Source organism: Sorghum bicolor, chromosome 2 (genome assembly GCF_000003195.3).
Source record: "Sorghum bicolor cultivar BTx623 chromosome 2, Sorghum_bicolor_NCBIv3, whole genome shotgun sequence".
NCBI classification, from domain to species: Eukaryota; Viridiplantae; Streptophyta; class Magnoliopsida; order Poales; family Poaceae; genus Sorghum; species Sorghum bicolor.
The window spans coordinates 13,357,818-13,375,119 of NC_012871.2; the positions used below are offsets into that span (position 1 = coordinate 13,357,818).

General features: G+C 46.6%; 3 protein-coding genes across 3 annotated transcripts; all 3 read right to left on the minus strand.

The window, feature by feature from the left end:
* LOC8084629 (acidic endochitinase) lies at positions 496-1,792 on the minus strand. Its single transcript, XM_002461810.2, has one exon. It carries the CDS (start codon positions 1,765-1,767, stop codon positions 874-876), a length of 894 nt encoding a protein of 297 aa, XP_002461855.1. The 5' UTR covers positions 1,768-1,792; the 3' UTR covers positions 496-873.
* LOC8084630 (hevamine-A) lies at positions 4,714-5,607 on the minus strand. The gene has a single exon (XM_002461811.1). It carries the CDS (start codon positions 5,605-5,607, stop codon positions 4,714-4,716), a length of 894 nt encoding a protein of 297 aa, XP_002461856.1.
* On the minus strand, positions 10,669-11,571 carry LOC8084631 (acidic endochitinase). Its single transcript, XM_002461812.1, has one exon. It carries the CDS (start codon positions 11,569-11,571, stop codon positions 10,669-10,671), a length of 903 nt encoding a protein of 300 aa, XP_002461857.1.

Below are 17,302 nucleotides of genomic sequence, written 5' to 3' on the forward strand. Positions count from 1 at the left end.
AGTCTGCTTGTATCTTTTTGGCGGTGTATATCCTTCGTGTATATAGAGGCTAGATAAATAAAAATCCATTATCTAAGAAAAGTATTAAGAAGAATCAAGCAGAAGGCAGAACACTAAGCTGGCCATTGGATTGGAAGAACTCTGCAGGTTAAAGAACTACAATGTGGTGTGTCGCTAAATTTGTTTTGTCAATTGTCATTGGAGGTAATGGACTTCTAGAATTTCTAGGTGAAATGTCATAGGTACATTTCAACCATGGCACTAGTTTTAGAAAGTGACATAATGACACATTGAGCTAGGCATGGGTTCGACTTTTGAAGGGTTGTTGGACAGGATGATACTAAAGAGTACAGTAATTTCACGGAGTCAACCAAGTTTTGACAGAAATATTACACATTCTAGGATTTTAAGGCGATTACCAGTTGTAGTAACCTGCAGGAAACGAATTTACCCAACTTCAGTCGGTTTGAAGTTTACCAATGGGTTGTGGTGTGAAGTTTGCTGTTCTTAGTGCTCCTATGTATCTATGTCATTTTGTTGAACTTAAAAAGATGTTATTACGTATGTACCGGTCAAAGTTTTTTCTCTATTGTTTCTTTCTTTTATTAATTTAGCATATATTATTAAAACCTAGCTAGTAGTAAAAAAATATATTATATGTCGCTAAATATGAACCAATGACAATACACTACTATGAAAACAAACACAGTAATCTGTTGCTCGCGTCCAATCCATCTGGAATTAACAAATATATACAACTGCACAAACCTCTTTACTACCAGGAACTACTTGCAAGAGCAAGAGAATGAACGTTCAAGCCATCACACTCACACATCACAATCAAAAACATAAATATAGCACACATACAATTTTCTAAACATCGCTCTTGACTGAAGAGCTGTAGTCATCCTGGTCATCATAGTACTTGGACCACAGCATGATCCCTCCATATTTCCCTGAACTCTTGATCAATGGAAGCACCTGAGACTTGAGGTCATCAGCTGGTATAAAACCACTCCCAGCAGCTTCAGGCGAAGCTGGGAGGCCAAGAAAGACCTGCTTTGCCGGAATTGATAGCCACTGCTTCCATGCATCAGCAAGATCAGTGGTGCTGCCTGAGCTGTACTGGCAAGGAGGGTTGTTGTAGAACTGCACCCAGACGTAGTCAAACTGGCCGGTGTTGAGAGCATCACCGACATAGGCATCAGGAAACGGGCACTGAGGTGCAGCAGTCAGGTACACCCTCCTGCCAGAGTTGCTGTACCCTTTCAAGTATCTTGCAAGATCATCCCAGTGCTGGGTGGTGCCGCCCTCGATGTCAAAGTCTATGCCATCAAGGACCGCATCGCCCAAGGGGCGAGAAGATGATTGCCCCCCTAAGAAATTGTTCCACAAGTATGTCGCAACAGTCTTGGCATCCGCGGCTGAGGTAAGGTAGTAGCTACCAGAAGCTCCACCAATCGAGAGCATGACCTTAACGCCATTGCTCTGGCACGACTTGATGTCGTCGCTTAGGCTGGTGCAGCCACCACTTGAGGGGTCACAGTGGCCTGCTAGGTTGAGCACTGGTTGCTGGCCATTGCCAAAGGCTACAAGGAATGCCAAGTTGACAAACTTGTAGTTGCCAGTGGCGCAGGTGTCGGCCAGTGTGCCCTCGCCACCATTTTGACCCCAGTATATGGAAATGCTGCCAGCTTGTGACCCAACAATCTGCGCAACAACTACTGTAATGAGCAGCAGTGGCACCAGCGATGACCTGGTCGCCATTTGTGGAGTAGTGTTGCTTCCCGTTCTTGTGTCTGGTGTGGTGATTTGTGTTGCTGTGTGTTGTGAGATTGGGCTGCAAGGGCTTGCTCTATATAGTGCATGGATTGGAAGTGTGAAACTGGTTACTGCCGTTATTGTTTATGATCCTGCGTGACTTTTTGGGCAATTGGACTGTAATTCTTTTGATTGAGTGAGACTGGTGAAGACGTCTGAACGGATTCAGTTGGCAACTTCAGAGCCTAGACGAACGTGAACATTATTCTGATTTGACTGAGTTGAAATGTGGCAGCTGTGGAATCATTTTGTAGTGCACCAATAAAATTATATTACGAATTTATGATTTGGGCAATTGGACTGTTTTTTTATCTGAGTGAGACTGGTGAACACATATGAACGGATTCAGCTGGCACCTTCAGAACTCAGAGTAACGTGAAGGTTGTTCTGATTTGACTGTTGAAATTTGTCAGCTGTGAAATCATTCTGTTGTGCACCAACAAAATTATATAATGATTCGGTTGAAACATAATTACTTCATTCATTTCAAATTATAAGTTGTTTTAGCTATTTGGTACAGAGCTAACTTTTGCTATGTAAACGTTATTTCCACATACATAATAAAACCGGAATGACTTACTTACAGTTTGGAATGGAGTAAATTACATTTATAAGTTCTTGATTGGATGAATTTGCATTGACTTCCTCGATCAGAACAGTTGATGATCTTGCGGGTACTAATAAAGAATTAGGTACCAAGCGTGCGCCTACACGGCAGGCAGTGGCGGCCGACCGCGCTTGCGCGAGTTAGGCAGCCACGGCAGCCGGGCTGGGCATCTTGTGCCCATGCATTGAGATGTCAGGTAGTGCGCTTGCACATCGGGGCAGCGACGATCCGCTAGGGGTTAGCCCTATTCGTTTCCCCATGGGTAAGCCTCCCTCCACCGCGCGCTAGTCCTCTTGTTGCTGCTGCTCCTTGCCTCTAGGTTCGATGGAATGGAGTGGACTGGACATCATCAGATCTAGCGGATCCAATAACAACCTAGTCAGGACTTGCGCCCTCATGGACAAACATCGGCTAGGCCAAGAGGTGGCCGTGTGGGCAGGGCCATGGTCGGAAGATGGATCTAGCGAATCTAAGGCAAGTATAACGAGGCCCCTATGCACGCACGCCGCCTAGGCCAGGTGGTGCCTAGTGGCTAGGGCCGCAATCGGAAGGCGATGGGCCACCTTCGTAACAAGCGAGGTCTCTATCTTCTTCGATGAGCGGTTCAATGGCACAGGATGCAGATCCAACGATGACCTAATTAGGGCTCCTACTGTGATCGTACCCTGTGCGCGCTTGTCGCCTAGGCCAGGCGGTGGCCGAGTGGCGGGGACTACAAGCGAAGCCACGACGCCCGTGCATGATCGGCCAACAGGGGCCTGGGGGTGGTTGGATCTGTGCCCCCTGTGGTGGCAGTGGTCGCCGGACAAACCACTTCTTCGCCGTGCCTATTGCCACCACCTCGGTCAGCCTCCTCGGCGGCGGCGACAACCCTAAGGGTAGTGGCGGCCTGAAGGAGGTAGATTAGGTGGAGGCGGATCTCCTCGGCAGGCTACCCTAGGGCTGGTGGTTGCCCGGGGTCCGGGCAGAAGAGGTTATCCTTGACGGCAGTGATGGAGACAACAATTCCAATGATGGCAGTTGTCCTATGGGCGGCGGAGGCCTTGGAACTCAATGAAGCAAAAGTGGATCCTATTGGGTCGTGTCTGATTAGCTAGTTCTGACTGGACGATGATGGATGAAGGTGTGCTAACTGACGACATGTGGTGTCAGCTCACTTGAATCGGATGAAGATGGCACCAACAGGGGTTCACAACCATGGTGCACTAGGGGCGGTGATGACTTGATGACTTTCACTCACCGAATCTGGCTGTTTTAGGAGAGGATGCTAGGAAGGGATATGTTGAGGTCGTGGTTTTTTCTTTCTTTGGTTATGTGTTCTCTTTGTTGAGGTGTGAGTCTACTTGTATCCTTTTGGCGGTGTATATCCTTCGTGCATATAGAGGCTAGATAAATAAAAATCCATTATATAAAAAAAGTTTTAAGAAGAATCAAGCAGAAGGCAGAACACTAAGCTGGTCATTGGATTGGAAAAACTCTGCAGGTTAAAGAACTGCAGTGTGATGTGTCGCTAAATTTGTTTTGTCAATTATCATTGGAGGTAACGTACTTCTAGAATTTCTAGGTGAAATGTTATATGTACATTTCAACTATGGCACTAGTTATAAAATTTGTAAGAAATCAATTACGCATCGCATCTAAGTTCTTGTGCTGTTCTTGTGATCGGACGTTTGTCGTTCCAAATGAATGTTTGGAAAGTGAGATAATGACACATTGAGCTAGGCATGGGTCGACTTTTGAAGGGTTGTTGGACAGGATGATACTAAAGAGTATAGTAATTTCACGGAGTCAACCAAGTTTCTACAGAAATATTACACATCCTAGGATTTTAAGGTGATTGCCAGTTGTAGTAACCCGCAGGAAACGAATTTACCCAACTTCAGTCAAGGTTTGAAGTTTGAGGTTTACCAATGGGTTGTGGTGTGAAGTTTGCTAGTTCTCCTATGTATCTGTCATTTTGTTGAACTTAAAAAGATGTTATGACGTATGTACCGGTCAAAGTTTTTTCTCTATTGTTTCTTTCTTTTATTCATTTAGCATATATTATTAAAACCTAGCTAGTAGTAAAAAAATATATTTTATGTCGCTAAATATGAAACAAATGACAATACACAAACACAGTAATCTGTTGCTCGCGTCCAATCCATCTGGAATTAACAAATATATACAACTGCACAAACCTCTTTACTACCAGGAACTACTTGCAAGAGCAAGAGAATGAACGTTCACGCCATCACAATCACACATCACAATCAAAAACAAAAATATAGCACGCATACAATTTTCTAAACATCGCTCTTGACTGAAGAGCTGTAGTCATCCTGGTCATCATAGTACTTGGACCACAGCATGATCCCTCCATATTTCCCTGAGCTCTTGATCAATGGAAGCACCTGAGACTTGAGGTCATCAGCTGGTATAAAACCACTCCCAGCTGCCTCAGGCGAAGCTGGGAGGCCAAGAAAGACCTGCTTCGCCGGAATTGACAGCCACTGCTTCCATGCATCAGCAAGATCAGTGGTGCTGCCTGAGCTGTACTGGCAAAGAGGGTTGTTGTAGAACTGCACCCAGACGTAGTCAAACAAACCAGTGTTGAGCGCATCACCGACATAGGCATCAGGAAACTGGCACTGAGGTGCAGCAGTCAGGTACACCCTCCTGCCAGAGTTGCTGTACCCTTTCAAGTATCTTGCAAGATCATCCCAGTGTTGGGTGGTGCCGCCCTCGATGTCAAAGTCTATGCCATCGAGGACCGCATCGCCCAAGGGGCGAGAAGATGAGTGCCCCCCTAAGAAATTGTTCCACAAGTATGTGGCAACAGTCTTGGCATCCGCGGCTGAGGTAAGGTAGTAGCTACCGGAAGCTCCACCAATCGAGAGCATGACCTTAACGCCATTGCTCTGGCATGACTTGATGTCGTCGCTTTGGCTTGCGCAGCCACCACTTGTGGGATCACAGTGGCCTGCTAGGTTGAGCTCTGGAGTCTGGCCATTGCCAAATGTTACAAGGAATGCCAAGTTGACAATCTTGTAGTTGCCGCTGGCGCAGGTGTCAGCCAGTGTGCCCTCGCCACCATTCTGCCCCCAGTATATGGAAATGCTGCCAGCTTGTGACCCAACAATCTGTGCAACAGCTACTGCAATGAGCAGCAGTGGCACCAGCGATGATCTGGTTGCCATTTGGGGAGCAGTGTTGCTTCCCGTTGTTGTGCCTGGAGTGGTGATTTGTTTTGCTGTGTGTTGTGAGATTGGGCTGCAAGGGATGCTCTATATAGTGCACGGATTGGAAGTGTGAAACTGGTTACTGCCATTATTGTTTATGATCCTGCGTGACTTTTCGGGCAATTGAACTGCAATTTCTTTTGATGCAGATTAGTGAACACATCTGAATGGATTCAGTTGGCAACTTCAGAGCTCAGACGAACGTAAACGTTATTCTGATTTGGCTGAGTTGAAATGTGGCAGCTGTGAAATCATAATTCTGTAGTGCACCAAATTCTTGATTGGATGAATTTGCATTGCCTTCATGGATCAGAACAGTTGAAGATAAATGACTTGTCTAAAAAGTCATGACTGAAAATATTATTTGCTGATTTGTTGTGAGAGAAAAACATTGTTGAACGACTGACAGATTCGGCAGATAAGCTTAAGCGAACAAAGCCAAACGTGGGTACCAAAGAGGCAAAGACCAGTATAGTAATTTCACAGAGTCAATCATGTTCTGACATCAATGATTACCCACCCTAGGATTTGTAGGCGATTGCCAATTGTTGTTACCGGCACAAAATGAATTTACCTGGCTTCACTCGATGGTCCGCAGCTCGGTTCTTCGCTTACTGATGGGCTCTGGTTCGGAGTTTGGTGTACTCGGTGTCTGTTTGGTTCCGAGGAGCGAGGACAACCATAAACAGGAGAGAATGGCCCAACTCTAGCATTGTTGGTTTGGAGGTCTCTGGGGCGGGGATGTCCCATGTGCAAGAATTAGTATTCCGGCAAGATGAGGGCTCACTTCGCCCCTAAGAAAAAAAGTGGATGCGCTTGTCCCACTTGAATGGCGTCATTGGTGTCTCCTCTTCATGTGAGCTATGGGTGTCACCGCCCAGGAGAGCTCTGGTGTGGGCACCTGGGCAAGCTCAGTTGGGTGTCGGCCCGCCCTAAAGTGGTTGGTCAAAAGAACTCCATCTGTCACTATGTGATGTATGATGTATCACGTATAAACTATGAAGTTGTAATCTAATGTGTTAGTAAGACTTTGAATTATCTGTCCCTACTTGGTAGTTGTTATTTGTAATGTTTTCATCTTCTATGTTTACTATGTGCAAAATTACCTGATATTTGACATAATTTTTGCTCAACCACTAAATGTCTTAGCACGCTATTTAGCCCGCTATAGACTTTCTTAGCATTTTGGAGAGGCTGCCGCTAAGAGGCTTAGCCTGCTATTTAAAACTTTGGTACTAATAAAGAATTGGATACCAAGCGCGTGCCTACACGTTGGGGCCGCGGTGGTGGCCCGCACTTGCCATGCTTCAGGTGGTCGTGGCAGCTAGGCGGGGTAGTGCGCTCGCGCATCGGGGCAGTGGTGATCCACTAGGGCTTAGCCCTATCCGTTTCCCTACGGGTAAGCCTTCCTCCACTATGTGTTGGTCGTCTTGTTGTTGCTCCTCCTTGCCTTCGGGTTGGATGGCACGGATTGGACATCAACAGATCTAGTGGATCCAGTGATGACTTGGTCAGGACCTTGCGCCCCCACGGACGAACGTTGGCTAGGCCAAGCGGTGGCCATGTGGCTAGGGCCATGACCGGAAGATGGATCTAGCAGATCTGAGGTAATTACGGTGAGGCCCCCACACACGTACGCGAGCTAGGCTAAGCGGCGGCTGGGTGGCTGCAGCCAGAAGGCGATGTACCACCTCCACGACGGGCGAGCCCTCCATCTTCTTGGCGAAGCGGTTCAATGGCATAGGATGTAGATCCACCGATAACTTGATTAGTCCTGTACCACGGCCATACCCCCTTGTGTGCTTGTCGACTAGGTCAGGCGGTGGCCAGGTGGCTAGGACTGCGGGTGAAGCTACAGTGCCTGTGCATGATCGGCCAGCGAGGAGCCTGGGGGTGGTCGGATCTGTGCCCCTTGGGGCGGCGGTGGTGGCCGGGCAAACCACTTCTTCACCATGCTCATCGCCAACGCCTCATTTAACCTCCTCGGCAACGGCAACAACAGGGGCAACGGCCGCCTGAAGAAGGTTGATCAAGTGGAAGCAGATCCCCTTGGCAGTGGCTACCTCGTGGTGGCGGATGCCAAGGAGTCCGGGTGGAAGAGGTTATATCCTCGGCAACAACGATAGAGAACTCTAGTAGAGGCGATGACAATTCTGACGATGGCTGCCTTATGGGCGGCGGAGGCCTTGGAACTCAAGAAGTGGAAGCGGATCCTATCGACTTGTGTTTGATCAGCTAATTCTGACTGGACGATAATGGATGAAGATGGGCTAACCCTCGACATGTGGTGTCAGCTCATTTGAAGCGGATGAAGGTGGCATCGACAAGGGTTTGCAGCAATGGTGCACTAGGAGTGGCGGTGACTTGACGACTTTCACTTACCGAATCTGGTTGTTTCAGGAGAGGATACCAGGAAAACAGGGATTTGACGAGGTTGTAGATTTTTCTTTTCTTTGGTTGTGTGTTCACTGTTCTCTTTGCTGAGATATGAGTCTAAGTGCTCTTGTATCTTTTTGGCGGTATATATCCTTTATGGATATAGAGGCTGAATTAATGAAAATCCATTATCTAAAAAAGTATTAAGAAGAATCAACCAGAAGGCAGAACACTGAGCTGGCCATTGGATTGGAAGAACTCTGCAGGTTAAAGAACTACAGTGGGGGTGTGTCGCTAAATTTGTTTTGTCGATTACCATTGGAGGTAATGGACTTGTAGAATTTCTAGGAAATCCCTGAAATGTTATAGGTACATTTCAACTATTTCAACTATGGCAATCTAAGTTCTTGTGCTATTCTTGTGATCAGACGTTTCTCGTTCCAAATGGATGTTTAGAAAGTGACATAATGACATATTGAGCTATATCATTAAAATCTAGCTAGTACTCCGTACGTTCCAAATTATAATAACTCGATTTGACTTTTTTTTTGCACATCAAATTTGCTACGGACGTTATGTCTAGATAAATAGCAAATTTGATGTATCAGAAACGTCCAAGCGACTTATAATTTGGAATTGAGGGAGTAGTAAAATCTCTTATATGTCGCTCATTATAAAGGATAATACACTTACCCTGAAAAGAAAAATGGTAATGATATGTGACGGCCGTCCGGAACGGACAGACGCACCACCCAACAAACTCACTTGCCGTCTCTCGGTCTTCCTTATCTTTTTCTCGAGTCGTCTGCAACGCTCACACTCCCATTCTTCTACCACGCTCGCTTGCCTGCTGTGACGAGTACCGTGTGCCGCCCGCCTCGTCCGTTCGCCGAGGCTCTCTCCCTCTCTCTCCCCATCCCATGATTTTACCCTGCGCCCCCAGTGACCCAACTCCCTCCGTCCCTCCGTCACTTGCCCTTCTGCGACCTCCATGCCACCCACGCTCGACACTGCTCCCACCGGAGATGAGGAAGACCACGATGGCTCCGACGAGGTAAGGATGGTCCTTCTCTAGATCTGAGGGCTTCCCCTCCTCCTCCTCCTCCTCCTCCTCCTCCTCCTCCTCCTCCTCTCCCTCCTCCTCATCTAGATCTAAGGGCTTCCCCTCCTCCTCCTCCTCCTCCTCCTCCTCCTCTCCCTCCTCCTCATCTGGATCTAAGGGCTTCCTCTCCTCCTCCTGCGGTTGCTGCTATGGGTCTGAGGAACACGGTGGTGGTTAGGGTTCCGGCGAGCTTTTGAGTCGCTATTCACTACTCGTGTTGCAACAAGTGTTTTGGGATGTTTCAACTGATGATTTTCGAATGTTGCAATGAGGTTTTTTCGGTCATTGCAACTGATGTTTTTGCAATGTTGCAGTACTACAGCTTGAGATGTTGCAGTAACTTTTTTTTTTGATGTAGTACATTTTTTGTTGCAGTAGATATTTTTTAGTGTTGAAATGCATGTTTTTTAATGTTGCAGTATATTTTTTTCGTTGTTGCAGTAGATAGTTTTTGATGTTCAAGTGTTACATGTTCTTTTGGGATAGGGACTCATTGGGTACCAGGCACAATGGAGATGAGGACACGAGAGAGAGAGAGAGCACAACATCATGTTGTGTGCTTTTTTGGTGTGGAGCACGGTGTGGCTGTGATGGAGCGCGACATCCGTCGGGCTGGATGTGGGAACAGTTGAGATAGATTTTGAGGGCACGGGATGAGTCGTGTGTGGCTGATGCAGTTGGTGGCGCGAGATGGTCATGGTCTGCCGAACGCGATGACGGGCGCGAGACCTGTTCGAGCGCAGGAGGTGGCCAATGCTAGTGGGTGTATCTTAGCAGCCGGGGTACGGGAACATGGGGCACGTTCCCCGTTCCGGGAACTTCGTCCCGAAACATGGAACGGGAACATCATGGAACATCGTTCCCAAATGCAGTGGAACACGAATCATATATAGGAGCAATCATATAGAACTTCGTGGTATGTGTGCATACTGCGCCATGCCCGTCCATAAGCGGTCGGCGAAAAATCTAGATGGTGATTGACTCATTGGCCTAGACCTGCAATGAGCCTTAAGGTTGGAGTTGGACAGCCCTAAGTGAAACAAAAATACAATAGTAAACTATATCACGCTAGGAATCGAACTCATTTGGTTCAAAACAACACGTAAAACTAACTGAGCCAACCACTACGTCCCAAACACGTTCCTTTAGAAAGTGGAACGCGTTCCGCAACTTAAAGGAACGAGACGAAGCTATATACCCCCCTACGTTCCATAGTTTATGAGAATGTCGTACCGCGTACCACGTTCCCGTACCACGTACCCTATGTTCCGGGAACTTGGCTGCTAAGGGGTGTATGCGTCCGGACGGTAGCCCCCATTCCGACGTCCCGTGGCTAGCCCCGCCCAAAGAAAAAACAGTAATCTGTCGGTCGCATCCAATCCATCTGGAATTAACAAATATTTACAACTGCACAAACCTCTTTACAACTAGGCACTACTCGCAAGAGCAAGAGAATGAAGGTAATTCACGCTATCACACTCAGACAGTCACACATCACAATCGAAAAACATAAATATATATAGCACGCATAGTTCTAAATTCTAAACATCGCTCTTAACCGAAGAGCTGTAGTCATCCTGGTCATCATAGTACTTGGACCACAGCATGATCCCTCCATACTTCCCGGAGCTCTTGATCAACGGAAGCACCTGCGACTTGAGAACATCGGCCGGAATAAACCCGCTGCCGGCCGCCTGAGGCGATGCCGGGAGGCCGAGGAAGATCCGCTTCGCCGGGATCGTGAGCCACTGCTTCCATGCATCAGCAAGGTCAGTGGTGCTGCCTGAGCTGTACTGGCATGGCGGGTTGTTGTAGAACTGCACCCAGACGTAGTCGAACAGCCCGGTGGCGAGGGCGCCGCCGACCCAGGCGTCCGGGAACGGGCACTGCGGCGCCGCCGTCAGATACACCTTCCTGCCGGAGCTGCTGCTGTACCCTTTCAGGTACCTGGCGAGGTCGTCCCAGTGCAGGGGCGTGCCGCCCTCGATGTCGAAGTCGACGCCGTCGAGGACGGCGTCGCCGAGCGGGCGCGGGGTGGAGGACGACCGGCCGCCGAGGAAGGCGTCCCACAGGTACGTGGCCACGTTCCGGGCGTCGGCGGAGGAGTTGAGGTAGTAGCTGCCGGCGCCGCCGCCGATGGAGAGCATCACCTTGACGCCGCGGCTCTGGCACGACTTGATGTCGGCGCTCTGGCTCGCGCACCCGCCGTTGGTCGGGTCGCAGTGCCCCGCCAGGTTGAACACCGGCGGCTGCCCGTTGCCGAACGCCGCCAGGAAGGCGATATTGACGAACTTGTAGTTGCCCGTCGCGCAGGTGTCGGCAAGCGAGCCTTCGCCCTCGTTCTGGCCCCAGTAGATGGAGATGCTGCCGGCGTGTGACCCGACGACGAATAGCGCTGCCATGGCTAGCGCCATCAGCGGCAGTGATGACTTGTTGCTCGCCATTGTTGCCACCATATATGTGCTAGCAATGTAGCTTCGCTCAAGATGTTGATGATCGTTTATGGGGTGTTGTTCTTATATATAGTACAGTATATACGGGAGGAATGGAAGTATTTTTGTAGTTCTTGTTTATACTGTCGTATACGTATACCTTGCCGGGTGATGCATGCCATTATTGTGTATAGTTTGATTTATTATTATTAGATGCATGAACACGTACGGACGGACGCCATCATCTCCCACCTTCGAATTAACGTCGACGGCATTCCTTACTTTGTTGTCTTGAAGAAACCTAGAGGGCAGTGAGACTAGTTTATTACGAAGGAAAACCAGTCAAAAACCTAGACACAAGTCACATAGCTAATTCTCAGCATCCCAGTTACACTTGGCGGCAACTCAAGGGGAAAAAATTGGAATTTGCCATGTGACGTTATTTTTTACCATAGCGACTAACAGCTTCCACTGTGCATGACAAACATCGTCCTCCACACAATTTACAACTCCATAACTAGAGAAGACATTGTATCCTATCATTATCTTCTTTTTTTAGGGAATCCATCATTATCGCCTGGTATATGGACTAACAGATGATATTGAATATGGGTCGTGGCCCAGTTATGGGAGAGTTGGGCTAGCCAGATTGGGTCCGAGAGAGAGGATGGAGGGCAGACAGGATACTTTTGAGGGAAAAAAAAGTCAAAAGCAATTAGAGGAAAAGGGACAAAGAAATGTTGGCTAAAATTTGCGAGAATTTGGCCCATAGTAGTTTGAAACTTCTGAACTTTCAAAGTTCTTATTTGAAAACTAAATTTTAAATTAGATTTAAACTATTTGAGATTTTCAAACCCTCCAAATAGATTTACTAAACCATTTTAAACTCTAAATTGAAAATCTTTAATACTATAACGTAACCCTTTTCAACTTAATTTTAAATTAAATATGAACTGATTTTTTTAAATTTGAGGCTCAAACTAAACTTGTTTTCAAAAATCTAAGTAATTCAAAAATATTTTGAAACAACTTAGAAGATAAATCTTAAAAACTAAATTTCTGATGTTTCAGTAAATATACTCTGAAACTTTATTTCGGAAGATGAATAAAATCCTATCGGGGATTAACCAAATTTTAAAAATCAATTTTTTGCTCAGTAGTTAAATGCAAAGGTTTCAATGCAACTAGAAGAAATAAATTAATTATAAAAATTGAGAAAATCACATCTCCCATTGTTTAAATTATCAACGACCTAATTAAATATAAGAAAATTTACAAAAGACATTTATTTTATTTATTGTCTTCCTTATTTATAACCCAAAATACAAATTGTGTGGTGTGACAAAAGAAAAGTTTGTATAGAAGTTGCAAGTTGAGCTTTTCAACCCTTAACTTGAAATTGCAACTTTTTTGGAGTCATTCAACCCTGAACTCCCATTGCAAGTATATCTTCGGAAGTCACATTACCTTGGTTATCCACATAGCAAAGGAATCATACCTTCTCCCTATTAAGATATGACTAGAAAACTTTTGTGGGCTCTATAGCCCGAGTAGGATCTAGGCAATGGAGCTAGCAAAGTCCAGAATTTATGTTTACTCTATCACTGATATGTTCGGTAGTCGGTACAAATTCCCATCCTTGTCCTCTTTTCGTCCCAAGATCTCCTAACTCTCTCTCTCTCTCTCTCTCCCCCCTCCCACTTTGTGTTTAGGATTCTGAAGGGTTCAAATCCTTTAAGAATAAAATCCTATGAGGCCCTTTCGAACAAAGGAATGCTTCCCAACAATTCCTTTGAAGTTCCTATGGATTAGGCTGTTGTAAAAGAATTTTGGAGGAAACTAAACTTGAGCTCCAACCTCATTGTTTTGCTTCCTATGCTTTTACTACATTGCTTCCAAAAGCATCTTTCTAAACTTTCCTCTATTCTTAAATCATGTAGGTTTGAAGTGTTAGGGCATTTCTTTCCTACATTTTTCCTATTCCTGTGTTTAAATTCTTTCTTCCAAAGGATACCTAAGTTGTAGTAGACTAAGTGTTGCTGACATATGCACTGGCAGTCAAGTGGTAGATGTGTACTGATTGAATTCTGAGCATGTGGCACTAGCACAAGTCATGTAGTATAATATTATAACACTCCAAATTTTTGAATTTCAAATTTAGTTTAAATTTGATTTAATTTTGACTTAGTTTGAATCTTTGGGAATTATTAAATAATTTACAAAAATAAATAAAATGAAATACAAGGTAGAAACGTGTTTGACTGCATTCATGCTGCTGCATTTGTTTTTGCTTGATTTATTTTATGCTTGGTTGCGCTTGGTTTTTGTTTTGAAACAAGAAAGAAAATAGGAGAACCAATTTGTTTCTGAAATAAAAAAAAAAGAAAGGGCAACGCCCTGGGCCGGCCCCCGCGCCCCTCCCCTCTCCCCTCTTGCCCGAGTGGGCCACGCGGCCCATCCCGCGCGCCAGCCCCGCAGCCGCAGAGCAGCAGCGCCCGCAGCCCTGCTCCCACCGCCACCCGCTGACGGGTGGGCCCCACCCGTCAGAGCCGCCCTCAACCTCCCGTCCGAAGCGAACGGGGCAGCCGCGCCGCCTCTCGGTTTCCGAGCCGCACGGGAACCGAGGCTCGCCCGCGCCTTTAAATAGCTTCTGCCCTCGCCCGCACGCGTCCCTAGAAGCCCTAGCCGCCAACTCGTCGTATTCCGCAGCGCCGCCGCCGAACTCGTCGAAATCCGCGCCGCCGCCGTCGAGCTTCTCTTTGCCGTCGACGTTTCGCGAAGGTGAGCCCTCCATTGCGTTCGCCTCGCCGAGCCGCACCCGCTGGTGCCCTTGCCTCGCCTCCCCGCGCCGCGAACCGCCGCCACGGCGAGCTCCGAGCGGCGCCAATGGCGCCACCTCCGCCCGCCGCACCGCCCGGACTGCGCTCGCCCCGCTCCGGCGCGCGGTCCACCGTGGACCGCGGCCTGCCGCCCCCGCACGCCGGTCCACCACGGACCCGGCCTATGCCGCCCCGGCCCCGGTCCACCATGGACCGGTGGACCGCCTCGCCCCCCCGGTCCACAGCCCGCGCCATGGACCGGCCAGCCGCGCGCCGCCACGTGGCCAGGCCGGCCACGGCCCCCGCGCCCCCTGCTGCTTTTGCAAAAAGGCCCTCGGGCTTATTTGAATTTAACCCGCGATCCAGCTCAGTTTAAAAATAAATAGAAATATGCCCCTGCCTTTACAGATTAGCCCCTACATCCGTTGGTTTTTATATATGTCATCCAAATCTCGTTTTAAATTCAGTTTTAATTACAAAAAATAGTTCAGTTTATCTACATAACTGCCATCCGACTTGTTTTAGCCATAACTTTTGCATCGTAGCTCCGATTTAGGTGATTCTGGTCGCTATAGTTTCGTCTCGTCGAGTAGAACATAGTAGTACAGTTGCTTTCTGCTTTCGCATGCTTTGGTGTACTGTTTCTAATTAAGCTTGTTTGCTTGCATGTATTGCCTCGTTCGTGTGATGATTGTCGCGTATAGCCAACGAGACGTTCATGAAGGAAGAGGTTCAGGATCCCGCTGAGTTCGAGCAACCCGACAACGATCAAGGCAAGTGCAGACACCGTTTGATCATTTTGAACCTATTCCTTAATATCATTAACTTTATATGCATGTGTCCAATGAATGCAAACCCTAAGGACATGACTAGCTTTACTTACTATTCCTTGTTCACCTGGGGTTATGTATATGGGTAGACTAGGCTATACTAGGTTTGCTTAGCTGCTCTACTCATCTTATACACATGTTTAAACAAGAATTACTCTCTACTTAACTTGATGCTTAAACTGTGCTGAACTTTTGGTCACTGCGGTGATGGCGATGTTGGATGCTTACGCGCATCGTGATGATGGTGGTGACAGGGGGAGCGGGTACCGTTGGTGGTCCGGTTTGCCGAGCGTACCCATCTCTGCTCTCCGTAAGGACTTAGTCAGGGGGCGGCCCCCTGGGACTTACAGTGCAGCTCCAAGCTATATGGCTCTGGCTGGACTAATTAGCAGGACCTACACTAGTAGGGTGTTACTTTCCGGGTAGGCGTGAGGAAGTAACTTGGGTAATGAATATTAAGTTGTCAGTTGATCGGTACGCCATGGCTATGGGTATCGACTGCCGAGCGCCCTGGCAAAAACTCGCGAGTGGCATCCTATTAGTTGGACCCTGTGAAAGGTCTCGTAGTGAGACCCTGCCTGCTCACCTTGGTAGTGTTTTGGGGAGTCGCGACCCCGGGCAAATGGGAATCACGACTTGGAGTGAACGTGCACACCTCTGCAGAGTGTAAAACTGATATATCAGCCGTGCTCACGGTCACGAGCGGCCCAGACCCTCACTTGATGAGCAAATTAGATTCACTGGATACTTGGAGATGGAACTTGGAGAGGGTGCTACCTCGTGTTTTGGCGGAATGGCTATTCCGTGTTGGCAGGATTGCTATCCTGTGTTAATAATTGAGGTTAATCCCTGGACTACTACAATTATTAGAATAGTCTCTTAAAAGATGCTAATTACTACGTACACTAATTAAGGGTTGGGTTTATGCTACTCATAATTAGTAATAGGTTGTTCTAATAATAGTCATAATTAAAAGTGATCAACTAAAATGCTACCACAGTCAAACCAAGTCAGCTTTACCTTGTTTTAAGCCTTGCATGTCATTACTTTCCGTCTGTGCTTGCTGAGTTCGACATGAGCTCACCCTTGCTATAATCTTTAAAGGTTGCTCGGACGATCAGGAGTACAATTGCGATTTCCCTGAGGACTACCCTGAGTCTCCTGGTTGTTAGACTCGTGTGGTTCTGCCATCGACCTTCCTGTGGCAAGGTGGTCCTGCTACGTCGGCGTCTAGTTTCCCCTTTTACTATGGAACAGTTTAGCTTATGTTTCCCCTTCGCACTTTGATAAACATTTGGCTTGTAATAATGGTATGTTTACTCTCATTTATGTAATTCGTTTGAACACTGTGTTTTGTACCATTGATGATGTCGGTCCATGTGTGTGAATTTGAGATCCTGGCGCACATGTGATTTGGCACCCGAATGCTCTTTTACATCCGGGTGTGACAGAAGTGGTATCAGAGCCGTGTTGACCGTAGGATCACGCAGCCTAGTTAGAAATAGTCGTTTAGATTGTCCCTTTTGGATGGAATACACCATTGGATCTATTAACTACCTTACTAACCTGTCTCATTAGACTTTATCTATTAGCCTTATCTACTTACATTTACTAATAGTTCAGTTTATTCACTTACTTTCTACATTTATTACCTTGTTATCATTTATTACTTCCTACTTCTCATATTGCATTTATATTCTTGTTTCAAGTTTTATTACTTATTATTTGAACCTTTCTTTTATACCTTGTCTTTTATTATCATTCTACCCATAATACATTCATGTTCCTTGTTTTTCATTCATTACTTGAATTATGTTTTATTTCTGCCTTGACAATAAATTTCATTACCTTGCTTTTACTTTATACCTTCATTACTTGCTTTTATATCTTACCATAAATACCAACAAAGTTCATATTGTCCATCCACAGTATAATCTTGGTTCATCTTCATTACTCATACACTATTACCTTCATTTATGTTATTCATATCTCTATCTTTGTCATGATCTATTAACCGTTTCCTGCATGTCTGTGACCTTATGCATAAGTAGATGACTCGCCATTTGACTTGCCGCAAGAGCGTCATTTGTTTCC